General features: G+C 51.7%; 1 protein-coding gene across 4 annotated transcripts; it reads left to right on the forward strand.

Moving 5' to 3' along the window:
* Positions 1-193: 193 nt before the first annotated feature.
* sik2b (salt-inducible kinase 2b) lies at positions 194-27,103 on the forward strand. 4 transcript variants are annotated; one of them, XM_084673839.1, is made up of 16 exons: positions 197-770; positions 926-1,141; positions 3,972-4,088; positions 6,397-6,460; positions 11,775-11,936; positions 14,754-14,878; positions 15,659-15,782; positions 17,296-17,522; positions 17,759-17,911; positions 18,438-18,596; positions 19,946-20,174; positions 20,285-20,566; positions 22,094-22,251; positions 22,809-22,922; positions 23,184-23,275; positions 23,540-27,103. In XM_084673839.1, exons 2-16 carry the CDS (start codon positions 1,001-1,003, stop codon positions 24,096-24,098), a joined length of 2,706 nt encoding a protein of 901 aa, XP_084529965.1. In that variant the 5' UTR covers positions 197-770; positions 926-1,000; the 3' UTR covers positions 24,099-27,103. The 4 variants fall into 4 exon arrangements, with proteins under 4 accessions (XP_084529967.1, XP_084529965.1, XP_084529966.1 ...); XM_084673840.1 differs by having other exon boundaries at positions 23,187-23,275; XM_084673841.1 differs by lacking the exon at positions 22,809-22,922 and having other exon boundaries at positions 194-770.
* Positions 27,104-27,376: the final 273 nt, after the last annotated feature.

Consider the following 27,376-nt stretch of genomic DNA (forward strand, 5'->3'; position numbering starts at 1 on the left):
TCCTTTCTCACACGTATTAGCTGTAGGTGAATATGACCAATGAATTGTAGTAACATATTCTTAGAATTTTGTTGATTAATCAAGCATGTCAACAAAGATCAGTTAACTATACAGGAAGAAGGAGGGTGAGATTACGAACTTGTGGGGATGTTTCAAAAAGTGCTTACACTTTTAAATGTTCTTATTCAGTTATGCATCTGACCAGATTCACCACGATTTACGCAATCATGTCATACATATTCATTCCTCTAGAATAAGCATAATTTAATGATGCCTGGTTGGTGTGCACAAAGCTTTCTCAAATCTCACATCTTCCTGGGCCCAGCTGACACACACACATCTGTCAGCACAATAGTAGAAGCAATTTGCCTGGGTGTGTGAATAGGCATGAATAGCACCCGTGTTCCGTACTTCGACTCAAGGGAGACAAAAGCACATACTAAGCACCTGGAGGGACCGAACTTCAAAGTTATCCGTGCACCCAGGGCGGCCGAGCAAACAGATTTCAGAATAGCAATGTTACCGGTTGACGTAAGAGGTGGGTCCGGTCGCTATGGAAACCAATTGGCACTGAAGTGTGGAACGGCTTCGGAGGCCCGCCCCCTGTACAAATACCCCCATCGGCTCTGACGTCAATACACGTCAACCACAGAACACGATGCCTCCTGCTAGTCAACTCTTGTACTCCAGCTAATACAGGCAGCTAGCCTTAGCTGAAATATTATAGCTCTATTGTATTGGACACTGTGGATTGACAGCCCGAAGCAAAAGTAAATGTAGCTAACATACGTTACTGCTTGGTCTAGCGGGTCTAGAAAGGGCCGTCAACGCCAAGCTGGCCGGGCGACTAAGAATTCAACTTTTGTCTATTTTTGATAGACACATTTCAGCGGGCAATTTGTTTTCTGTTCCTTGTCATCTGTAGCAGGACTCAAGTGGCGAGTCTGCTGGCTGGTTGTTGAGCTACCTCCTCCTCTTCCCCGAGCCCCTCCAGAACAGCATGGTCATGGCTGACACTCTCCAAAAACCGAGTCCTGTCCGGGGTCCTGTCCGCGTGGGCTTCTATGATATCGAACGCACCTTAGGAAAGGGAAATTTCGCGGTCGTGAAGCTTGCCAGGCACCGTATTACCAAGACAGAGGTGGGTGTCATTCTTGCAACGCCAAAAGTGTGACTATTTAACCTTTTTACATGTTGTGCATTCTCGTCAGTTTCACATCATCTAAACTAAAGTCAGCAAATCTGCACCAGTGGTTCCTTATTATTGCAACTTCTGGTTGCTAACTAGCTGCAACCTACATTGCAAGAGTTAGTTAACTAGATAACTTGATCTCAATTCATACTGGTTAGAATAAGTTGTCAACCTACAGTGTATAGCCGATTCAACTATTCGTGCACTTGGAGTCAAGCATTACAAACTATGACAGTGCTGCCTGTGTAAAGCTTAACACGTTGTGTAAGGTGTAACACACGTTATCCTAAACTTGGCTCTGAACTATCCGCTTGGATTGAGACAGCCAAGCAGCCCCTGGGACTTGTGTACTGTAAACAAGCTAGCTAACTTGTAAATACGGTGCTGGTTGTCTGGGCCATGCTGCATAGGTCTTTGCTCCCGTTATAGTTACATAACCCAATACTGATGTGGTTTGGTTGGGACAGGCGAAAGACTATGTGTAGTATTCTGTGGAGGGGGAGGGGGGGGGGGGTGGCTGTAAACCCTTGTTCTGAAAGGTGTGGGTACTAACGGCAATCTAACGTCTTATACCCTGCAGCCTTAAAGCAGACATCTTCTCATTTTTAGGTCTTACCAACAGCAGTGGAGTGTCGGGTTAGTGTTAAGTGACATGAAGGTTTAGGGAAGGACAATACCATGCCACTAGATAAGCGATTTGCCACGCATTCACACGGCGTTGTAAGTGTATAATTAGTGTATTCCGAGGCTTGTATGACTTTATTTACGTGAAACGGTTTACTTTTTACCTGGTTTTACACTACATTGAATCTAAGATAACTAGGCTAAGCCTACATGTGCATGTGCACATACGCCTGCTAGAGTTACTAAAAACGTATTCTTGTCTTGTTCATTTTGTTCAATGGGTTAAAAGTTCCTACAGGATAGAGTCAAGGACTAACCTTAAAACCTCTCCCTCAGTCAATGAACCACCACCATTAACACACTGAGCTGTAGTGTGGCTCAGCACATACCCTAGGCATGCTTGGGATCCTAGGCACTCTTGTGAGTCATTGTAACGAGATGGCCTCAGTGAATGGCAGGTCTGTCGATGGTCTGTCGAGCAGACCAGTACTAGCTTGTGTCTGGAGAATGACCCGATAACATCATCCCAGTACCAGCCAGTTCCACGACCCTGGTTGTGATGACACTTGTCATGGTCAGGCTTCCCTCAGTACCAGCTGTGTGTCTCTGACTGTCTGTGTGAGTGTGTCTGTGTGTCTTTGCGTGTGCTTGTGTGTGTGTGTGTTATGTGTAAGTGTAGTTCAGTGGTCTCTAAATTGAAAGCGTCCTTGTAACCAAGAATCTTAGTTGTAAGGTACTAAATTTCACTGAAATGGCTTTTTCTGTCCACATGTCCTTTCCCTCTGTTCAAAGTATCAAGTGGCCCAGTGTCTTGGCTGATAAGCGGAAGGTCATTCTGTGGTCAGGTCAGTCATGCCACACCCCAGCCAGCTAGACCTATGTGGGCCACTGAGCATAGTTGATGAACACCGCATCAGTAACCAGTGGTGCAGTGTACGGGACGTGAGTGAACGTCAAATGTCCGCAAGGATTTCCCGGACGCCCATGATATCATGAGCAGTGACACAGCAATGATACATTTACAGTACCCCCCCTATTTCATGCTGGACTACACCACTGACCAGAACCTGACATTGGATACAATCTGGCTTACGCAACAACATGCATTGCCCTCGTCCTCATGTGGGCCGGGTTTCAAAGCTGGTCGAAGGATGTGGGGGAGGACAGAAAGGTCTGGAACCCTAAAATGTCCTCGTCATTGTCACCAACTGTTGTCCTTCAACATCACCCCACGTTGGTTCAGCAAATAGCCAGACACCTCATCCTCAGTGGCCTGGAGTTGTCCACGGACGCCTTCCTCTCCTCACATGACCTTGCAGTCACTCCACTCTGCCCCTTGAGAAAGTGTGTATGTGTGTGTGTGTCAGGTTCCTCTATTTTGTGGCGTGTGTGTCATGTTTCACAGTCCGGTGCCGTAGTGTGTGTGTGTGTGACGTGTTTGTCAGACCCGTGTTTGTACATGCATTCCTTTTTTTGCATGCGTGTTTGTCGTGTGTGCATGTGTGTACTCTCTTCTGCTGATGAGAGGAGTGTTAGTGTTGTGGTTCTCAGTAATCAGACATGGAGTTAGCTCAGCTCAGATTAGAGTGGCATGATTACAGGGAGAGAGCGGGCACAGTGGCCTCTCTCTTCTTCCCCTTTCTTTCTCGGTTTTTCTATCTTATTTGTTTCATCTCTTTCTTTTGCTTTCGCTCTAGCACTCATTGTTTAGCCTTCTGGGTCTCTCTCTCTCTGTCTCCCCCTCTTCCCCCCCCCGTCTCCCCCTCTCTCTCTCCCCTCTGTCTCCACTTGGCTCACAGACAGTTGTGAACAAAGTCCAAGTGATGAAATGTTGTTTGTGAAACTGGGTTCTGCAGTGATCCGACCTTGTTAATCAACGCCAAAGAGCTTGAATTTGGTCGCCAGTTGTGGTCTTCAGTTTCTGTTGTTTTCTCCTCAGCAAACATTTGTTCAAACAGCCGGTTGTCATCTTCTCATACAAACACCAGCGATATTTGTTTTGCACATAGGACAGCTGACAGGCTGCAGACTGGAGGCTGGCTATTGTGAACGCTACCAGACACGCACATACACAAACTTGAAAATGACATGACAAAGTATTTTAGTGCTGCAATGTCAGCTGGAGCCTAATCGTGTGTTTTGTGTTCTCTTTAAGGTGGCCATCAAGATCATAGATAAAACCCAGCTGGACGCAGTGAATCTGGAGAAGATCTACAGGGAGGTCCAGATCATGAAGATGTTGGACCACCCTCACATTATTAAGCTGTACCAGGTATGCCAGAATCTGAAGTCTCCTCTTAGGTTTACCTGCATGGTTCTAGAGCCCATCTTAGAACTGGCTTGTGAGGTCTAGAACTAGGCTGACTTCCACAGTTTCACCAGTCAGTGTTGATTGTCATAACCTTGTTTCTTCCAATGTCAGACTCTGGTTAGTAAACACCTTGGCTGCAGGCTGTCGTCATAGTGCCACCAGACCTTCATGGATATCAGCTCCTAGTTAATATCTAATATCTAACATTGCTTTCTGCTGACCTGGCAGGTAGTCTGCCAAGGTGCTAGATTACTTGTATTGCGTAGCCTAGAATTGGTTTGGGTCAGACCAACGACACTCACAATTTACGTTTGTAGAATGTTCTGTCAGCTAAACACTCAATCCCGGACTCCTCGTCCCACCTAGTGAACGTCTGCTGTGGAACGTCATGCTACACAGTGACAATGTTCACTGATGATATTTGACATTTTATTTGTTGGACCTGGTGGGGGAAAAAACAAGCGTCCAACCTCCATGAAATGGCCTGGAAACTCCCCCAAAACTCCTAGCATGAGCTCTGAACTGTCAGCCCACTCCAGGTCCTATTGGGTTGTTTAGGGGAGTTAGATGAGCGGTTGGTTATTATTACACAACTCTGGCTGCATTCCAGACTGTGTGCTGTGTAGTCACGGAGCAGAGTGTCATTATTTCCAATGGCTCGTCCAATCAAACGCCATGGGTCAATTAGTCACTTCCTCTCAGTGCTTAAAAAGAGAGCGGGCCTCCACGGTGCTCTCACTTGTCATCACTCATACCCACGCACCCTGAACCAACACACTCCAGCCCCCCAACACTCCCCTCCAGCCCCCCAACACTCCCCTCCAGCCCCCCAACACTCCCCTCCAGCCCCCCAACACTCCCCTCCAGCCCCCCAACACTCTCCTCCAGCCCCCCAACACTCTCCTCCAGCCCCCCAACACTCCCCTCCAGCCCCCCAACACTCCCCTCCAGCCCCCCAACACTCTCCTCCAGCCCCCCAACACTCTCCTCCAGCCCCCCAACACTCCCCTCCAGCCCCCCCAACACTCCCCTCCAGCCCCCCAACACTCTCCTCCAGCCCCCCAACACTCCCCTCCAGCCCCCCAACACTCCCCTCCAGCCCCCCAACACTCCCCTCCAGCCCCCCAACACTGTCCTCCAGCCCCCCAACACTCCCCTCCAGCCCCCCAACACTCCCCTCCAGCCCCCCAACACTCCCCTCCAGCCCCCCAACACTCCCCTCCAGCCCCCCAACACTTTCCTCCAGCCCCCCAACACTCTCCTCCAGCCCCCCAACACTCCCCTCCAGCCCCCCAACACTCCCCTCCAGCCCCCCAACACTCCCCTCCAGCCCCCCAACACTCTCCTCCAGCCCCCCAACACTCCCCTCCAGCCCCCCAACACTCCCCTCCAGCCCCCCAACACTCTCCTCCAGCCCCCCAACACTCCCCTGCAGCCCCCCCAACACTCCCCTCCAGCCCCCCCAACACCCCCTAGCCCTCATCAGCTACCATCCCCAGCATTGAGTCTCTCTCTAAACGGCTCCCTTTTTATCTCTCTCAGACCTCCTAATTGCCCCCCCTCCCTTCCTGACACCTCTCCATACCCCACTCCACACGTACGGTGGGGGGGGCTTCTCGCCCTATGGAGACAGGACCAAACTCCACATTCCAGCCAACCAGGCATATCACCATGAAATAACTAGTGTGGTATTTCAAAGTGTGAATGTGTGTGATTCATCCTTCTTTCTCTCTCTCTCTTTTTTCTCGGCCTCCGCTTTTAGCTCTATTCATCTCTGCTCTGGCTGTGTCTATATCTGGTGTCCTCCCACATACGGCTGGCTGTGTGTCAGGGCTGCCAGCACAAGGGCCATTCAGTATCAGACACAGAGAGGACCCCCATCCCACAGGCCCTCCAATCTCTCCCAGTTATGTCTTTCAGACATGTGGAGTGGATCAGGCCTGTGTGTTTTAATATAGGCACAACTGTGTGATTCAGCCAGGGAGGTGGTTGAGAGTGTATGAATAAACTGTTCACATAACTACTGTTTTCTCTAATGGTGTGGTTCCTGTGGGCTGTTATCCCCCGCCCCGCCCCTTCCCAATCCCCCCCCCCCCCATCTGCTAGGGGTCATGTGATACAGTAGCACCAGGAAGTGTCTCAATGCAGACTGTTATCTGATGACCGTCCATTGCAGCCCCACTAAGGTCAAAGCAAGGTCTGGTCCGTTTACTCTGCTGTGTATATTAACTCCCTCCCACTCTCTCCTCCCTCTCTCCTTCTCCTAAAGGTGATGGAGACTAAGAACATGCTGTATCTGGTGACGGAGTACGCCAAGAACGGAGAGATCTTCGGTGAGTGATGCATTCTGGGTCAGATCACGTGACATATCGCATGACATCACTGACGGTTACACCTCATCAAGAGAGCTCCGAGGTGACTTTGAGACTGACAGGCATCCTCCACAGAAACACGAACGCGTCTCATCTCACCTGGGACCAAGCACTCAAGCCTTAAAACTCTTAAAATAACCAGGGCCGCTACTGTGGCTAATTGGCCAAAGCCAATCTTCATAGAGATCATGAAGGTCTGAAATTACATTACCCAAAAGACCAGGACATAACAACATGACGAATTTGAAGGCAGCTTAAATTCAGTTTATTGGCCTTGCATTTCCAGCACAGTGTGTAGAGCCAAACACATGTTGAGATGGCCCAACACTTGTTTGGATGTGAAGTAGCAGGCCAGAAGCCTAGATGGTGAACATGCATGTCGCTTTGTGATCTAGGCCAACTAAATGTTTGTATTCAGAGGGGGTCTTGTGTCTGGGCCGACAGCTTTGTTTACACTCTCACTGCACAGGCACTCTCTGATGATGTCACAGATGGCAGGGGTTTGCCTGGGCATGGCCAGGGCTCAGCCATGTGGTAGAAGAGGGCTGTGTACCAGGGCCTGGTCATTACAGGCAGTCACTTGCTTTATGGATGCTGGAACCATAGCTAATTTAGCTAGTTCTGAACACGTTTTTGTATTGTGAGCTTTAAAAAAACTTTTCCTGGAAGACGCTAAATGATGTCATCAAGATGGGATTTAATGCTTTGTGTGACCAGCAGGAGCTCAGAGACCCCAGCGTGAGCTCCTGTCTCCAGGGAACATCCTGTCCTGGTGCAGGACAAACCCCCCCCCTTGTCACTGGTTCACGGTGCTACCACAATCCATAGATACCTGACAGATCATCTCTATGGGGATATGGCATTATGAAACCGTGTTCTGGTTTGTGCTCTCTAAGTACTTGATTGTGCAATATTTGTTACGCAAGGATTTAAAATGTTGTCATCGTCGTCGTAGTGGACACCATATCATTAAAGTGGGCTCTTGCTTGAAAAGGGTAAGCATGTCAGTTCCTATTTTCCATAAACAACAACAATATTTGTTGTTAAGAGCAACAGCCTATTGGAAGAAACCTGTGGTTGGCCATGTTTATGAGCTGTGTATGATAGCATGAGGGTCAGTATGGAGTGTATAAGACAAATCGCTATTTTTGCTTGCTTTAATTGCAAACAGTTTGCATTGCAGCAGCCTATAGGATCAGACCTGTAGACCAGCAGCAGCCTATAGGATCAGACATATAGACCAGCAGCAGCCTATAGGATCAAACCTGTAGACCAGCAGCAGCCTATAGGATCAGACCTACCACAGCCTATAGGATCAGACTTCTGCCTGTCTGTTTCTCTGCCTGCCTGCCTGTCTGTCCCTGCCTGACTGTCTGTCTCTGCCTGCCTGCCAGCCTGTCTATCACTCTGCCTGTCTGTCTCTCTGCCTGTCTGTCTCTCTGCCTGTCTGTCTCTCTGCCTGCCTGTCTGTCTCTGCCTGCCTGCCTGTCTGTCTGTCTGTCTGCCTGTCTGTCGCGCTGCCTGTCTGTCTCTCTGCCTGCCTGCCTGCCTGTCTGTCTCTCTGCCTGCCTGTCTGTCTCTCTGCCTGCCTGTCTGTCTCTGCCTGCCTGTCTGTCTGTCTTTCTGCCTGCCTGTCTGTCTCTCTGCCTGCCTGTCTGTCTCTCTGCCTCCCTGTCTGTCTCTGCATGCCTGTCTCTGTCTGTCTGTCTGTCTGTCTGTCTGTCTGTCTGTCGCTCTGTCCGTCTGTCTCTCTGCCTGCCCGTCTGTCTCTCTGCCTGTCTGTCTGTCTCTCTGCCTGCCTGTCTGTCTCTCTGCCTGCCTGTCTGTCTCTGCCTGCCTGTCTGTCTGTCTGTCTGTCGCTCTGCCTGACCGTCTGTCTCTCTGCCTGTCTGTCTGTCTCTCTGCCTGCCTGTCTCTGCCTGCCTGTCTGTCTCTCTGCCTGCCTGTCTGTCTCTGCCTGTCTGTCTGTGTCTCTGCCTGCCTGTCTCTGCCTGCCTGTCTGTCTGTCTCTCTACCTGCCTGTCTGTCTCAGCATCAGTGGCCGCTGCAGGCCGGATCAGACCTGGAAACTAGGTCAAGCTCCAATAAGGAGGATCCACTGAGCCCCAGCAGAAGATGGGAGGGAGGGAGAGAGGGTGGGCTGAAGGAGATTTCAAATTTTGGCAGGAGGGGGAAATGTAGGGCATGCATATTTAAGAAAGCTAAGCTGGAGAGAGACGGAGGGAGAAAGAGAATGGAGAGGAAGCAACAGAGAGGGCTGAAGGTGGAGAGGGCAGGAACAGAACTTCATCTCTGTGGCCTGTCCTCCTCAGAGACAGGGATGACAATATTAATTGTCATGTGTGCACACACACACACACACACACACAACAAAAACTCCCCAGATCTGTCCATGTTATGGAGGTCTTTGTGTTGTCTACTCAGCCGGTGTACAGCCTGTGCGAGTCTTTCAGGGTGGCTTCTATAGGAATGCCTGTTTATCTGATCTCTTGTCTCGTCTGTCTTGTTAATAGCTCTGGAGGTTTTGGTGATGGGAGAGGATGGAGGTAGTGGGAGAATGTACCACAGTTACCGTACCACCTGTAATAGACATACAGCAGAATGTTGTAATGCTACTGCGTGGATTCTCACCCCCCCACACCTCTCTCCCACAATGCAACAGAGCACCCGGCCTGGTTCCTTGACCCTGCTGACATTGAGTGTGTGTGCTCTCTCTCCTTTTCGCTGTGCCCTGAAAGGATCTGCTTATCCAAACAGAGAGATTTCTGTGCAGGATGTTTGTGAGTGCACGTGCGTCTGTGTGTACATTAGCCGAACAAGCAAACAGGCATCCTTGTTCCAAAGTCCAACCATCTGCTCTGCCAAGACATGGGCACCACGGGTCATGAGGCCACAGCACTGGGGTGTGTGTGTGTCTTTGTGATGTTTCTATGAGTCAGCCCTGTCCTAAGTCAGTGCGTGCGTGGTGAGGGCACACGTTGAGCAGAGCGGGGCTGTTGTTGCGACCCCCAGTCTTCAGACCGCCCTGTCACATTCCCTCACCTGCTGTGTTTTTGATTAGCGCCGCAGCATGAAGCCCTGGCTGCACTGAGGGACACGCGGCCGGAATGTTTCACCTTCACTCCAATCAGCCTCTCAGAAGTTAAACATTCATCAGGTCCTCCCTTTTCTCTCTCCCTCTCTCTTTCCTTCTTTCCGTCTCGCTCCCCGCCCCCTTTTTGTTTCTCTTATACTCCCCGCTCTCTCTCCCCCACTCTCTCTTTCTCACGTCGTGTCTCTCTGTCACCCTCCCCCCCCACACACACACTCTTTCTTTCTCTGTTTTCCACTTGTTGTCTCCCTCCCTCCGCCCCCCCCCCCCCCCCCCCCCCCCCCAGCCTGTCATGACTACCCGCCCGGCACCCGGGCATCATGAGGCTGGCATGCTGGTATGGAGAGGGTGTGATCAGGTAATCGTCACGCCTACTGTAGTTCTGCCCTGGGGTTCTGTTTTGCCCCACTTTTCTTCAGTTTCTGTATCCCAGGCTGTTGACGTGTGCAGCAGGATAATCTGTAGATCTGTAACATGCGTGTAGAGGCCTATCTGTTCATGGCTGTGAGGAAGCAACATGATGTTCTCCTCATGGCCTCATCACTTCCTGGAACTGACGAGTTTCCTGGTAGCCAGGCGGAACTCTGTTCTCTGATTGCGGGCTGTCTGAAGTGGTTCAAGTAGTTAAGATGGGTGAATTGTTTGTTGGTCTTATACAGCCGTGGTTACTGTCTCTCTCTCCCTTTCTTACTATGTCTGTCTCTCTCTTTGCCTCTCTCCCATTCCCTCTACCTTCTTCTCTCCCCCCCTCCGCCTGCCTGGGTGTGAAGTGGAGGTCAGCAGTGTGTCCAGCTACCTGCAGCTCTGACTGGAGGTGTGAAGCTGCCTCCTCAGAAACTAACAGTCCCTATCTCTCTGTCCCTGTCTCTCTGTGTCCCTGTCTCTCTGTGTCCCTGTCTCTCTGTGTCCCTGTCTCTCTGTGTCCCTGTCTCTCTGTGTCCCTGTCTCTCTGTGTCCCTGTCTCTCTGTGTCCCTGTCTCTCTGTGTCCCTGTCTCTCTGTGTCCCTGTCTCTCTGTGTCCCTGTCTCTCTGTCCCTGTCTCTCTGTGTCCCTGTCTCTCTGTGTCCCTGTCTCTCTGTGTCCCTGTCTCTCTGTGTCCCTGTCTCTCTGTGTCCCTGTCTCTCTGTGTCCCTGTCTCTCTGTGTCCCTGTCTCTCTGTGTCCCTGTCTCTCTGTCCCTGTCTCTCTGTGTCCCTGTCTCTCTGTGTCCCTGTCTCTCTGTGTCCCTGTCTCTCTGTGTCCCTGTCTCTCTGTGTCCCTGTCTCTGTGTCCCTGTCTCTCTGTGTCCCTGTCTCTCTGTGTCCCTGTCTCTCTGTGTCCCTGTCTCTCTGTGTCCCTGTCTCTCTCTCTCTGTCCCTGTCTCTCTCTCTCTGTCCCTGTCTCTCTCTCTCTCTGTCCCTGTCTCTCTCTCTCTGTCCCTGTCTCTCTCTCTGTCCCTGTCTCTCTGTGTCCCTGTCTCTTTCTCTGTCCCTGTCTCTCTCTCTGTCCCTGTCCCTGTCTCTCTGTCCCTGTCTCTCTGTCCCTGTCTCTCTCTCTGTCTCTCTCTCTGTCCCTGTCTCTTTGTGTATCTGTCTCTCTCTCTCTTTCTCTCCCTGTTTGTCTCTGTCCTTGACTGTCTCTACCCATGTCCCTCTCCATCTGCCTCTATTACCTCTGCCTCTATTACCTCTGTGTGCGTCTGTTTCCTCTGCCTGCCTCTTGACAAGACCACGAGTTGTAGAGTATATATGAGATTTTAAGGTGAAAACTTGTGTTTTTGTGTGGCACAGATTGTGTGTTGTCAACAGTAGGCTGTGTTCCAGCCCAGTCCAAGTGTGGACAGAAGGATTCAGCTTGCGCATTTGTTTGGATTGACTATATTCAGTAAAATGACCAGGATGTAATAAAAGGAATACATTTTTCCCTCTCTTCTCTGAAGCTTTTGTTGATATAAGCTAGGCTGTTCATAGAAGCACCCTTAGGCTATGGTGACCAGACTCTAGAGGTGACCCCCTCACTCACTCCTCTCACACACACACACACACACACACACACACACACACACACACACACACACACACACTGCCAGATGCATACCACCTGTGTGGATGTCAAGACTGTGAAGTAATAAAGCTAACTGACACTACCTCTTTTTGTCTCCTTTCTCTTTCTGTCCCTTTCTCCTACCCCCCCCTTCTCTCTTCAGACTACCTGGCCAAGCATGGTCGACTGAGTGAGTTGGAGTCCAGGAGGAAGTTCTGGCAGATTCTGTCAGCAGTGGAGTACTGTCACAACAGGAACATTGTCCACCGTGACCTGAAGGCTGAGAACCTGCTGCTAGACGGACACATGAACCTCAAGATAGCAGGTGGGTGCATTAGCACACTAGCACACCAGTATACGACTGAGAACATAGGAACCTCAAGATAGCAGGTTGCTCCTCTGCACATTCCCTCATCTCCCTGAGATGGCCTCTCTCTCTCTCTCTCTCTCACACACACACACACACACACACACACACACACACACACACACACAGCACTTCACTGCAACACAGCACTTCACTGCAACACAGCACTTCACTGCAACACAGCTGCAGCTCATGTACCGGTGTCTGTTGTGAGGGACCCTTGGTGAGCCTCATAATGAGGATGGTGATGAAGAGTTTGAGGTAGAAGTTGATTCTTCCTGACCCATGTCCAGTTCTCTCTCTTCATAAGATCTGTCATGATAGGTTAGTCTGTCGGAAGTCCTGCTGACCATTGGACAGTCAAAGAAAGGTCACTGCTGTGTGTGTGTGTGTGTGTGTGTGTGTGTGTGTGTGTGTGTCAGGGGGTGTTGCCTTTATGTTTATACTTCAAAGAACCCCTTAAAGCAGGAGGGAGGGAGGGAGGGAGGGAGGGAGGGAGGGAGGGAGGGAGGGAGGGAGGGAGGGAGGGAGGGAGGGAGGGAGGGAGGGAGGGAGGGAGGGAGGGAGGGAGGGAGGGAGGGAGGGAGGGAGGGAGGGAGGGAGGGAGGGAGGGAGGGAGGGAGGGAGGGAGGGAGGGAGGGAGGGAGGGAGGGAGGGAGGGAGGGAGGGAGGGAGGGAGGGAGGGAGGGAGGGAGGGAGGGAGGGAGGGAGGGAGGGATATGTAGAGCTTAGGCCAGTGGAGGAAATGGTATGGTGAAATGGAGGGACTGAAGTGGCGGAGAAAGAAAGGGAATGAGGGAGTAAAACAAGGAGAGGGAGAGAGGGGGAGGGACTAAAGTAGAAGGGATAGCTTGAGAGGACATCATGTTCCAAGTTCCACCCAGATCTGTGTGCTCATCACACCTGCTTATCTACAACCTCCTGGTAACTGCTAGGGGGGGGGGGGGGGTGTGCGTGTGTTAGTGTTAGTGTTAGTGTTAGTGACACTTAACTGGTTTCAACAAAAACAGATGATAGAAAGTGTTGTCTTATCCCCTGCCTGGTGCTACTATTAGGCTACAGTAGACTGCTACTGGCTTGGCTGTTTATCAGCACGCACACACACACACTACACACCCCTGCCCCCCTCCTCCTCCCTGCCTGCCTGCCTGCAGTGCTGGGTGTTGACGTCAGTCACTCAGTATTCAGCACATGAAATGGGTCAACCCATGTGATAAACCTCCTCCCTCCCTCTCCTCTTCCCTCCCTGGTCCTCTCCACCTTCTCCTCTCCTCTAGTTATCTCCTCGACTCTCCCTTCTCCTCTCCTTTCCTTCACCTGTCTTCTCTCTTGTTTCCCCTCTCATTCTCTTGTTGTCCTCCCTGATCATCTCAGTACATCAGATAACCTGCAGAGAGAGCACTAGCCGTGCGGTGTGTTGCTACAGAGCACTCTGGCCTCCGTCCAGCTGCAGTGTCACCCCAGCTTATCTCTGGTTTGAGCTGAATCTTTCTCTGCATTCTAGAATTGCTGTGTTCTAGATCCTGCATTGGAACCTCTCTGACCCTGCTGTGTGTGGAGTGTTTTAAAATCTAGAATCTTTCTGACCCTGCTGTGGTCAAGATGCTAGGATGTTCCTGACCCTACTTAATGTGTTCTAGCTCTGATAATAGGCTCCACATCAGTGAGTCAGAGGCACCTTTGATCAGCTACAACGTGGCTAGTAGCCTGCCTACTGAGGGGGGGCTAGCTGCACTAGAGGACAGTATTGTGTGTGTGTGTGTGTGTGAGAGTGTATGTGTGTGTGAGAGTGTATGTGTTATGCGTGCACCTCTGAGTCCTGCTGACCTCCCCGTTATGTAAGCCAGCCCTTTTTAATCAGCATTATTTGTTTGGTTGGTAATACATTTTTCCTTGCTTTTTATATAACATTCATGAGGTCATTTTGCAACATCAAAACAAGGCGAGAGAGAGAGGCTTTGGGGGGAGTAGGGATGAGGGGTGGGGGGTACGGATGAGGGGTGGGGGGTACGGATGAGGGGTGGGGGGTACGGATGAGGGAGGGGGGGGGGTACGGATGAGGGAGGGGGGAAGGAGGTTGATTCAGGGCTCTCGTGTAGTCCTCATGTCTTCATATAATGAAGCCATCCCACTGCTGAAGCTCACCCTGGTGTCAACTGTACAACACACATACCCAGGAGACATGACATGGGTATGTGGGGGGGGAGGGGGCAGAGAAGGAAAGAGAGGGGGAGAGAGAAGGACAGGAAGGGAAGGGAGAGAGGGTGAGAACAACTGCCCCTGCATCTTGGCCTCCTTCAGGCATGGCTGCGTCTCCAGTGGCATCTGCTAGGAGCAACACCCCCCTGTCCAGGGGGGGGCCAATCAAAACGCAGAGTCCAACCATGACTTCATCCTGCCAGTCTCCTGGGAAGTGACCTCACATACAAGCCCTGCCCCCTGTCCTCAGCGTTCAGGAATGTGGATTGCATATCGCACCGTTATACAAACCTCAGCCCGGGCTGGCCGTAACGTGCTTCTCGAACAAAGGGTTAGCTTAGCGTTAGCTTAGTGTTAGCTTAGCTTGGCGCTCCACCGGGGGGGACCGCTGCAGATATCTCAAATCAACTCGGTGTATTTGTGTTCCCCTTTTACACTCTGTCACGTCAGAAAGGGGTTTACAGAGCATGCCACAGATCAGCACCCGTAACCAACATAAACCCCCAGAGGAGGTACAGGTGAGAAGGTGAAGGATGCAAGACAGCATGTCTAACCCCTTCCCTGTCCTGTGTGTAGATTTTGGCTTTGGGAACTTCTTCCAGCCCGGGGAGCCTCTGTCCACGTGGTGCGGCAGCCCCCCCTACGCTGCCCCAGAGGTCTTCGAGGGCCAGCAGTACGAGGGCCCACAACTGGACATCTGGGTAGGTGGAGGGAGGGAGGGATCGATGGGAGGAATAACTACTTGCAGGGCGATGGATGGATGGGTGGGTGGATGGAGAGTGGGAGGGATGGAGAGAGCGGTTGATATGGATTGAGGGAGCAAGGAAGGAAGGAAGGGTGGGAGGGAGGGAGGGAGGGAATAAATGTGTGTGGGGGGGATTAAATCCTGGTAGGTTGCAGGGTGGATAGAGGAATAGGGGGAGGTGGAGAGAAAGAAAGAAAAAAAATATATATATATATATTTAAAGAAACAAATCAGGCTGCAGACAATATTTAAGATGGCTCACATGTGTGAACCCTGTCCCTAATGGAGTGTTAACCAATCATTGACCAGCCAGTCACCTGTGGTAGCCTGTGGGTTAATGTAGGACAGCCAGGGTCGTAAAGTAGAAAGCCTTTGCTCCTGTGCTAGATTACTCCGAGATCTTAAGGATATACCGGGGGGGGGAGATGTCGACCATGTTTCCAACCCTGCTCCTTGTGGACCAGGACCACGTAGCTGACAGGCTGCTATCTGAGTCTTTTCTAGGGTCAGGATCACCTGAGGTCTGGTCTTTCTCCAGGGTTTGGGGCCTAGAACCTGGACTATCTTCAGGGTCGGGGCCTAGGCTTTATCTCCATGGTTAGGGCCTAGATTCTTGGAGATCTACATACCTCTGTCCTACAGTAGATCTATGTAATCTATCTGGCTTTGTGATGTAGTGATTGTTCCCAGGCTCCTCCCGTAACCTGTGTGTGGTGTTTGTGTGTTCCCTCTGCAGAGCATGGGCGTGGTCCTGTATGTGCTGGTGTGTGGTGCCCTGCCCTTTGACGGACCCACGCTGCCCGTGCTGCGCCAACGGGTCCTGGAGGGAAGGTTCCGGATCCCCTACTTCATGACTGAAGGTGAGAGAGAGGAGGGGAAGAATGGACTGAGAGGAGGGGGGAGGAGGGGAAGAATGGACTGAGAGGAGGAGGGGGGAGGAGGAGGAGAGGAGGGGGGGGAGAATCTGTTTTTGGTGTGAGTGAGTCAGTGAGAACGTCGTCTTGAGAGGAAGAGGGAGCTGGAGATGGGCTCCAGAACTCCAGCTAGAGCCACTTTACGTAACCTGCGGCAGAGCCAACACATTCTGCACTCAGCAAGTCAGCTATCCAACCAACCAACCAGCCAGTTATTCAGCCAGCCTGCTATCCAGCCAGTCAGTCAGCTAATCAGCTATCCAACCAACCAGCTAGTCAGATATTCAACCAGTCAGCCAACCAGTTAGTCAATTTGCCCGCCAGCTAGTCAGCCCTCCCAGTCAGTCATCTATCCATTCAGCCAGTCAGCTAATCTAGGCTAGTGCTTTGCAGGTCTGCAGCCCTGGTTTTTTTCAGCAGACGGTGGGCCACGTAGGGGTCAACAGGCTTTGTTCAGGACCTTGAAACAATTTAGTCATGTAGAGAATGTAACGAACACCATATTTTAGACCCCCTAACACTAGCTCATTCCTCCCCCCTTCTCCGTCTAACCCTGGCCCCCCCGAGTCATCCCCCCCTTCTCCCCATTTCTCCCTCTCACCCCCCAATCCAGCACAGCTTTGATTCAGTAGAGGAACACACTGTGCAGTTTTCTTCCAGAAGGGATCTCCTCTCTTCCTGTTCGCCCCACTCAGGCTCAAATGTACAACCCACAGGCACGTACACAGACACATACAGTACAGCAGTACTCCCCATCTGTTAAAGAGGGATTTGGTGTCGAGCTGTCTCAGATAAGGCGTGTGCATGTGCACGCGCGCGCGCGCGTGTGTGTGTGTGTGTGTGCGTACCCTACAATGTCCTTTATTAGCTGTACATCTGACTGATGAGTCATTAGTGCATGACCAACCTGTTGCCTGACTGACTGGTAAACAACCGTCCGGCCGTCTGACTTGCTGTATGGCAGTACACATGTCCCATGTGGGAGGAGGGGGGTTGCTAGGGTTAGTGCAGGTTAATTAGATCCTGAGGTGGGGAGCTCCACTGACGCAGGACAGCCTGACAGGCAGGGGGCAGTAATCCTGTTAACATCCAGCTGTGGATGACGTCAAACTGCCCAGGCAGCTAACCAGAAAAGAGTAGGCCACTCACCCTGAAATAATGGGGGGCTGGATGAGGGAAGGAGGAGGAAAAGAGATTAGTTGGGGAAGAGCTTAAGAGGAAGAGAGAGAAATGGACACGGAAGGAGAGATTTGTTTCAAATGCAGTCTGGCTCAATGTGGTGAAACATTATCCAAAACATTTTGGAACATTGTGTTCCCTTTTAACTCTCTCTTTGTCCCTGTTTGTCTCTCTCTCTTTCTCTCTCGTTCTCTCTCTCTCGTTCTCTATCTCTCTCTCTCTCTCTCTCTCTCCCCTCTCTCTCTCCCCCCTCTCCCTCTCTCTCCACCCCCCCACCCAGACTGTGAGCACCTGATCCGGAGGATGCTGGTTCTGGACCCGTCTAAGCGGCTGTCCGTGGCCCAGATCAAGGAGCACAAGTGGATGGCTCTGGACGTGCCCGTGCAGCGGCCGGTGCTGTACCAGAGGCCCGTGCCGGCGGAGGGTGACGTGGGCGTGGGCGAGTACAGCGAGCAGGTTCTCCGGCTCATGCACAGCCTGGGCATCGACCAGCACAAGACCGTGGAGGTGGGGACCCCAACTTCAGACAGATCTGAACTCAACGTTTATTTACCACAACATTTATTTATTATGAACTTTATCGATTCTTAATTTTTTCATGCTATTGATACTAAAATAGGACAGGAGGGTATCAGAATGTGAAGCCGACTCTAAGAAACTAGACAGCTATTTGAATCCACTTTTGAACAAACTTTATTGGAAGGTGACCGTTCCGTGTCTCTCCCCTCCTTCTCCTCCCCCAGTCTCTCCAGAACAAGAGTTATAACCACTTTGCAGCCATTTACTACCTTCTGGTGGAGCGACTGAAGGCTCATCGCTGCAGCTTCCCCGTGGAGCAGCGCCTCGACGCTCGCCAACGCAGACCCAGCACCATTGCCGAGCAGACCGTCGCCAAGGTAACCGCCGCCCTCATTTCCACGGCGGGCCGAGACGCCGTAATGAAATCCGGTCGCACCTGCGCCATCAAACGGCACGGTTCTCATTCACCTGCCTCTCTTCCTCCTCCTCGCTCACTCACTCACACCTTGTTCTTCCGTTTGTCTTTGTCTCCGTGTCCCTTCATCCTTTCTTCCGCTGGTCTTGTTCTCCCCCTCTCCCCTTTCTCTCGCCCTGATTTGCATCCCCGTTCTTTCTGTATTCCTCTCATCTGTCCCGCTCCTTCGCTCACGTCCTCTCATTTCACCTGCCTCCGGTTCTCTCTCCTTCTCCCTCCACTTCACCCTCCCTTCATCCTCACTTCCTCTTGTCTCTCCGGTCCTACCTCGCCGCCTGTCTCGAATCCTGCCTCGCCCTCTCTCTCATGCTCGCTCTCCCTCTCGTACTCTCTCTTTCTCATTTCTCTCACCATGTTCCTGTCCTTCCTGTCTTTTTCCCGACATCCTCTCCTAAATGATCTTATCCTCTCCCCCCCCCCCCCCCCAGTCCACCAGTGGTTCTGGCCAGGTGGGCCTGCTCCCCCAGGGGGTTCGGCTGCTGCGGTCCCCTGCCCTCCCTCCAGCCTCGTCCGAGGCCTTCTCCTTCCCTCAGTCCTCATGTCCTCCAGAGCATAGCCTCATGGTGGAGGACGTGGCCACGCCTAAAGTAAGTCTCACACACACTCACATGGACGCACACATGCACGCACACAGGAACACACGCATGCACAGACAGGTACTCTTCTGCACACACATGAACTCAGACACCCATGCTGTACCTGCCAAACTGATTTCCAGGGAAGCCAGGTTGACTGAACATTGTGTGAAGAGAGACTGATAGTGAGAGACTTGAGGGGAGAGCTTGGGAGAGAGAGAGAGAGAGAGAGAGAGAGAGGGAGAGAGAGAGAGAGGGAGAGAGAGAGAGAGGGAGAGAGGGAGAGAGAGAGAGAGAGAGAGAGAGAGAGAGAGAGAGGGAGAGAGAGAGAGAGGGAGAGAGAGAGAGAGGGAGAGAGAGAGAGAAAGACGTGGGGAACAAACGTGTGTCATGTCAGATGTGAGCCGTGCTGGGTGACAGGGGAGCGGCTGAGAGGGTTATGTAAGCAGATAGGGCAGCTGTGCTGCGACTCACACACACACACACACACACAGGCCAGTTTCCTGGGAGTGTGTGTACAGGCTTATATCAGAGTGTGCTACTGTCGCTGTTCCCGGCAGCTTATAGACACTTTCATAACAGAACAGCTCTTTCATAAGCAGAGGATGACCAGCAGACAACAGCAGGCCGGCCCTCACGCTCATCCACCAGGAAACACACCCTCTGCCCACACTGGCTGGGGGGGTGTGTTTGAGAGAGAGAGAGAGGGGGGGGGGGGAGAGGGCGTTGCGTAACAGTCCTGTGATGAGTGTGGTGAGCCAGAGGAGCGAGAGGTCGGAGAGAGGCCCACCAGCCCCTGCATCCTCTCCTCCTCTCGGCCTCTTTTTTCTTTTCCTTTTGTTCCACTCTCTCTTCCTTTCTTCTCTCTCTTGACCTCCCCTGTCCCCTTGTCCCCCCTTTCCCCTCCTCCCCCCTGTCTCCCCTCCCCCTTCCAGTGTTGGGTAACTGCATTCCTAACCCAGCACGGTTCAGGAAGCTGGGCTAGGGAAGTCGACAAGACAGAGCTGCCCTCTCTGGTTACCCCGGCAACTCATCCACATGATCCATGTTAGCTAGACGTGTGTATGTGTTTGTGTCTGTGAGTGTGTGTGTAGGACTTTGGGCCAAAGCACACTTCCTGGCCCTGCATTCCAGACTATAGCCCCGTCTCCACACACACACACACACACACACACACACACACACCCCACTCCCCAGCCAGTGTGTGAGTGTGGAGGGAGAGGGAGGGAGAGGTGGTAGATGCTGTGATGAGAGATATCCTCAGGCCTCATGTCTGCTCCACAACAAGGCCACCGCTGTGCTCAACCCCCCCGACGACACCACTGACTGGAGGCGTGTGTGTGTGTGTTTGCCCCCACCAGGTGAACGGCTGTCTGCTGGACCCCCTGCCCCCCACCGTGCTCCGCAAGTCGTCCACCTCGTCTCCCTCCAACATGATGGAGACGTCGATAGACGAGGGCATCGAGACGGAGGAGCCCGACGCCGAGGACGACCCCGCCCACCTCCTCTCAGCCTATCAGACGGCTCGCTTCGGCCAGCGCAGGCACACCCTGTCTGAGGTCACTAACCAGCCTGGGGCTGGCAACCAGGGTAGGGGGACACACACATGCATGCACACACACACAGGCACATACAATCACACACAGACAATGACACAGACACATATGCATATGGTTGCTAATATGTCTTGTCTCCCTCAGGGAAGTTATTCAGCCTGTGCCACAACCCCTCCCTGGGCAGTGTGGATTCAGAGTATGACATGGGCTCCATGCACAGTGACCTGAGCCTGCTGGAGGACCCCCCGTCCCTCAGCGAGGTGGTACTGCCCAGCCCCGCCCCTCACATGACCACGCCCTTCCTCAGCGCACGGCCGCCCAATCCCGCCATGCAGGCGCTCAGCTCGCCCCGCAGGGAGACACACAACCGCTCACCAGTCAGCTTCAGGGAGGGCCGGCGGGCGTCCGACACCTCCCTCACCCAAGGTAGGCCCCGCCCTGCTCCGTCTGCCCCGCCCTGCTGTGTCTTTATTCCGCTCTCCCAATCTCTCTGTTCTTCTCTTCTTCTTTTTTTACCTTCTGTATCGCTCCCACTTTCCCAACCTTTTCTCCATCTTATTTCTCTCTCTCCCTATATTCTCCCGGTATTCTGTCTTTTGCCCCTGTAGGGTGGTTGAAGGTTATTCATGTGGTGAGTCACACAGCTCTGTGGAGATACAGCTCAGCCCAGAGAGCTCCAAATATCACCTCCCTCCTTTCCCTCCCTCCCTCTCTACCTTACTTCCTCCTTCCTAACTCCCTTCCCTCTTTTCCTCTCCCTCCCTCTCTCCCCTACATACAAGTCACAATGGCACAGCTGCTTCTTTCTCCCTCTGTTCTAATCTTCTTCTTCCTCCTTCTTCTCTCTCTCTCTCCCTTTCTCATCTGCCTCTCCTGTCTTTCTCCCTGCATCTCTCATCTCCCTTGTTTCTCCCTCCTAAAGCCCTAAAGAGGCTGCTGTGTTGGCTGCCTGTGACGTCAGGGAATCGTCTGCACACGCTCACACACGCTCAAATGTGCACTCTCACTCACACACACACGGCTCTGCTCCCCATATCACCCTCTGTTCATGATGAGTCAGGTCTGCAGGTTTACAGTCAACATCAGTGGTGCAGAGGACAAGCTCGCACACACTCATATACACACACACACACAGTCTCATACACACACACACAGTCTCATACACACACACTCACTTTAATAACCATGATTGTGTCTGATTCACACACACCGGCTTCTGACGTGAACAAGAACACTCACGCTCGCTTTCTCTCTCCCTCTCACACACACACACACCTATTCTGACGTCTGTGTCACAAACTCCAAACACGCACACAAAACACACACGCACTCGACATCCACCCACACTGTCATTGACGTAGGTTGCCAGTCATGGCTGTTCTGCTGGCTGGGGGGGGGGATGTGACACTGAATGCTGCCAGGGTAATGAGGTGGTGGGGACTCTGTGACAGCGTCTGACTGACTGGGTACATCCACAGTCTTTTACACTCGTCACAGCAAGGAAACGTCCTTCCAAACATGCAGGTTGAGTCAACGGGACACCGTGTGGTTGAGAAAGCCAGCCCTGAACTTGGCCCCCCTGCCACGGAGACTCCCTCAGAACACAATGTATTGCTTTTAGGATGTCATCTTTTTAGTCTCTGTTGGGTTTGTTTATGTGCATGTAATCAATCTTACAAACCGTATAAAATACGGTGCTGCTTCTTCAATGCAGTGTTCCAATGTGATACTGTTTAGATTGTATGAATTGGAAATGGGAGAAGGACAATTTCAATGAAACCTGCTGATTGATGTAGAAGTGGAAACCCTGACTGTGTGTGTGTGTGTGTGTGTGTGTGTGTGTGTGTGTGTGTGTGTGTGTGTGTGTGTGTGTGTGTGTGTGTGTGTGTGTGTGTGTGTGTGTGTGTGTGTGTGTGTGTGTGTGTGTGTGTGTGTGTGTGTGTGTGTGTGCAGGTCCGGGCCTGGTGGCGTTCCGTCAGCACCTTCAGAACCTGGCCCGGACCAAGGGCATCCTGGAGCTGAACAAGCAGCTGTACGAGCAGATGGACCCAGGAGACGCGGCTGGCATGGACCTCCTCAACACACACCAACACCTGCAGCACTTCTTAGAGGTAGGACACACATGCACAAACACTCACACATACGTCACTGCAGTCCCTCAACACACACACCAACACACACACACTCACATCTAAACACACTCACACACACACACACACACACACTCACTCTCTTACACGCACACACACGCTCTCACACACACACAAACAAAACCCATCTACATTTCATCCTCCAGGAGGTCAGCCCTCACCCAGTAACTCTCCAGAGGTCGTCCGTCCGGGGGAGAGAGCAGCTTATGTAAGCCCAGCAGGGGCAGCCAACTGTGGCTTGTTTACTGTCCGTCGGGCCTGGGCCCTGGTCCTAGTCCCTGGGTGTGGGGGCAGGGGAGTGAATGCTGCCATTGTTGTGGTCAGACTGGTCGTGCAGAGTCCGGTCCCCATTGTCAGCCAATCAGCAACCCAGAACTCTGGCTGATGGAACTCTTGAAATTCAAGAGGCAGCGAGCCATGTGAATCTTGCTCCAAAATAACTGGATGAGTTTGGGGTGTGTGTTGTATGTAGAGGCTATGTAACGTGTGTGTGTGTGTGTGTGTGTGTGTATGTGTAGAGTGAGGCGGCGACACAGCAGGACCATCTGGGGATGTTCCAGGGAGGAGGCCACCCCCCCCTGCTGTCACGCAGACAGAGTCTGGAGACACAGTACCTCACACACAGGCTACAGGTACACACACACACACACACACTCAGCTGCAGGTACACACACACACACAGACACTCAGCTGCAGGTACACACACACACACAGACACAAGCTACACGTACTACACAGTATTACTGACTTGCTAATGGGACAGTTTGTTTCGTGTCATGCAGACAGAGCTTCGTCTCCCTGGCACGTCCACCAAATGTTTTCAGCCTCCATGTTTGTAAACATCTGCTGGTTGTTTATGAGAGGTGGACTAACCCCCCCCCTCCCTGTGTCAGAAGGCCAGCGTCCTGGCCAACAGTCCCGCCAGCTGTCAGCTCTTCTGCAAGGAGACGCCCCGCAGTCTGGAGCAGCAGCTGCAGGAGCACAGGTGAGTCAAAACAGGTGCACCCTTTGCACTGTCGGATCCTGTACTGTATCCAATAGATACTGAGAAGTAGCTGTGTGCCTTACACATGTACAGGTAGGCTACTGATATATGTGTGTGTGTGTGTGTGTGTGTGTGTATATATACACACACACAAACACACACACCTTTGTATACGGTATGGTATGCTGTAGTACTGGTTTGTGCCTTGAGTCATCGTAGTACACAGCTTGTTCAAGTGCATGACCTCTGCCCCCCCTACCCCAGGCTGCATCAGAAGAGGATGTTCCTCCAGCAGCAGCAGCAGCAGCCTCAGGGGATGGGCCTCCAGACCTACTTCAACCAGATGCAGATCGTGGAGGGGGGCACGTACTCCCCCGGCCCCCCCATGGCCCATCAGGACCCCTCCGCGCCCCCCTCCCAGCAGGGGGTCATGTCCGCAGGCCACCCCCAGGGCCTCGTCCCCTTGATGGAGCCCGGGGAGGGGCTGGTGTACGACCCCTACCTGGTGGGGCACTACCCTTCTCACCTGTCATCGGGCCCCCTGCTGCACCCCCAGTCCCACCCCCAACACCCCCAGGAGGGCCTGCTGTACGGCTACCCCAGCTGTGAGCCGGTCCTGGGCCCCCCCTCCGCCGAGGCACTTTACCCAGAGCAGTATGAGTACCCTCTGGACCCCGGGCAGCCTCTCCCCTCTGCCCAGGGAGAGGCCCCCCAGCCTGGGTACGGGGGCCTGGCTGGCCTGCCTGAGATCCAGGGCTCCCTGCTGGACAGCGAGATGATGGAGACGGTGGACTCCACGCACGGCTTCGTCATGGTCAACTGAGCCGGTGGGACTGAGGCAGGAGACAGATGGCAGTATTATCCTGACAACCCACGCAGCATTAAGTCTCTGGAGAGGGAGAGGAGGAGGGGGAGGGAGAGGGAGGAGTCATTGTCAAGGTTACAGGGAAGGAAAAGTGTTTTTTGTTTTTTTTCTTATTTGTCAATGCTTACTCTTTAGTTGTATTGAGTGACACCTGAGAATCCTTTCTACCAAAACCCTCCCTAGCCTACCTCCCTACGTACCCCTCCGCCCTCACCCGCGCCTGGGCCCCGCGGCGTCCAGGACCAGGCTGGCTGGCATGGACGTTGCCTGGGGCAGCTGATGTCTGGGAGGCTCTTTGGGGACTTTGGACCGCTCGGCATCTTGACTGCAGCTGTGTGAAGCTGCAGCCGTGAAGAGCTGCAGCCCTTGAAGCTGCAGCCGCAGCAGCTGCAGCCGAGCGCACGGCCTGTTGTCTGGGCATGTGGACTGTGTGTGTGTGGACAGGACGAGTTAGCATAAGCACAATGGCAACAGCTATGCTTTTTGTATTGATATAGGCAAAGGAAGAAGAAAAAAAACACAACTCTCTGGACTTTGTAAAAGAGAGAAACACGAACAAGTGACAATGTTATGATTACGCGCTTAACAAGTGCAGTGTTAGTAGTCGATATATATTTTTGTGGCAATATTGAAGCAATACTATTAATTCCATGAGGGATTGTGGGAGGTTGTCAGCGCCTATTCACCCGAATAACCAACTCTGATTGGATAGCCGGTTCTAAGGCAGAGGACTCTGATTGGCCTGGACTCATCAGTCAATGGTAATGCACAGTGACATCCATGAAGGCGATGATGTAATTAGGAGATATTCCACTCTGTGTACCTGCAGCATAACTCCCATCTGCAGAGCAGGGTGGAGCCAGTCAGCTAGCCATGACTGCTAGGCCCCTTACTCCCCGTCCTCCATCCTCATTGATGGCAATAGCACTGTCTGCTGGGCCTGAGCTGGAAGCCTGCGCCCACCGGCAGTAGGATCATCCACATTAGCTAGTCAGCCACATCAGAAGGGATGTGTGAAGCCAACCTTTTAGATAACTTTCACTAGTTAGCAAGTCACAACAGTGTGGGAAGTCAGCAATTGCATCTTTACTAATCAGTTTGAAGCAACTAGTAGTTGAGGCTGAATGATGATGGCATGATGCTGACAGGCTTAACCTGTCTGGATGCATTCATCTAGATATAGGCATGCAGTACATTGGGTGGTTTGGGGTTGGTTTTAGTGCGTGTGCACGACATTGAATAGTAAAAAAAAAAAAAAAAAGGTTTTCCAATTTCCAATAATATGTACATATTGTATTGTGTTTTGCTCAGTGTGGACACTAATGGTTCATCTCCTGGTAGCATCCTCGCCTCCAATGTTGTGTGAACTCTAAACTCAATGGTGTTGATGAGAAGTCGTTTGATCCCAGTGAAGCCGAGTGTCTGTCTCTCTCCGCGCTGTGCTAGGCCGTCACGCCCAACCAGCACACGCGACCCTGATTGGTGAATGGAGACGCTGGCTCACCAGGGCCGCCCTACAGCAGGCCACGTTAAAGAGATGTCACACACACAGCACTTGGGCTAACTTTGAATCTACTTGAAGTGCAAAGGTCTTTTGTCACAAACATACACACACACACACATGTAGGTAAAATAATGGAACAGCCTGAAATGTAGCAGGAGAGAGTCTAGACCAAAGTAGATCTAGTGGTTCAGGTAACCAGGAGGAGTCAGGGACAAGGGGCCAGAGACCATAGATGGTCATGGTCGCCAGAGCAAGTCCAGGCAGGAGTGTGGTTGTGGTCATCCACACAGACGACCACTCTACTGGAACGGCTGCAGGTGAATACTGGAGCACTTTTGACTTGGAGGTGAAAAGATGAAGTGAGAGAAGGGAGGATGAGGATGAGAAAGGATGAGTTTATCCAAGGCTGTGAATAGTCTCAGAATGCTTCCTTCATCCCTTCTCTGGGCTAGTGTCTGGTCCTAGTGTCTGGTCCTAGTGTCTGGTCCTAGTGTCTGGTCCTAGTGTCTGGTCCTAGTGTCTGGTCCTAGTGTCTGGTCCTAGTGTCTGGTCCTAGTGTCTGGTCCTAGTGTCTGGTCCTAGTGTCTGGCCAGTGTTGGAGTGGAAGCATATGCTCCTCTACACAGCTGATGCAAATTCCGACTCTCGATGAGAGGGTGAGAAGGAGGAAGAATGCTTTCTGGGACTATTGAAGAAGGCCCTAAATGGCTTATTTCTTTCATTCAACTTGATAAGAAAATTGTCTCATCTTTCTCCCCCAACCCCCCCCCCCCCCCTACACACACACACACACACAGAAGGTTCTTTCAAAGAAAGATCTGATTCATGAACACTTAATGGTTGAGGGAGAGAAGGAAAACTAGAGACAGACTTTAACTGGTTGTTTATTGTGCTTTGTACAAATTAAGGGGTTAGATAAATCTTGAGTGCTCCTCAAGACTCAACGAATATAGTGTTGAGCATGGTAGTGTTCAGTGTGCCTTTTTACTTTTTCTGGTCTAAATTAAGAATTGAATAGAAGCTGTTATTTCTGGTCGGATTCCCTTCTGTTTTCCCTACAGTAATTGCCTCCAGAGGTAACAGTGTCATGTTTTACCAAGGTACAAAACCAAAGTTTCCTCAGAAGTCCTCTAGTACACTTCCCCACCATGTAAGGAGACGGAGCTGTGTTGGCTTCTCTGTTGTGCTTTTCTGTTCTTTGGTCAATCAGTATATGCCATTTAAAAGTATTATAGCAATATCTCAGAGTACTAGTTGAAGACTTATGTGGTGAAGAAACGTACAGTACTAGTGGACGTGTTTCAGTATCATAATTGCACCTCCTGCTGATGGGGAAGAAGAAAAAAAAAAACAGACTTGAGGAAAATAAATCCAGTTTTATATTTTACCTTCTCATTGATGTTGACCACACATAAGCTAACTTGCTGTTGAGATTAAAAAAAAGGTTTATTGAACAAAATGTTGTCCTAGTGTTTTTGTGTGTAGATTTCTGTGTAGAAAAAGCTCAACCCAAAAAATACATCCAACATTTCTGTTATGTAATTTGTATGCAACATTTTTGCCCGGGCATCCAGTGTGAATTATACAATGATAATCGGAGGGGTCAGCTTCTTCTCCAGGGCGTAAAGTAATATTTACGATTACAGGTAAAAACGATATAGAAATGTGTATATATAGTCTTAGTCTTAATTAGGGGGGGTGAAGCCCCCCCCATAATTCAAACCCTGATACT

This window comes from Hypomesus nipponensis, chromosome 15 (assembly GCF_054491055.1).
Source record: "Hypomesus nipponensis isolate SF chromosome 15, ASM5449105v1, whole genome shotgun sequence".
Taxonomy (NCBI): domain Eukaryota; kingdom Metazoa; phylum Chordata; class Actinopteri; order Osmeriformes; family Osmeridae; genus Hypomesus; species Hypomesus nipponensis.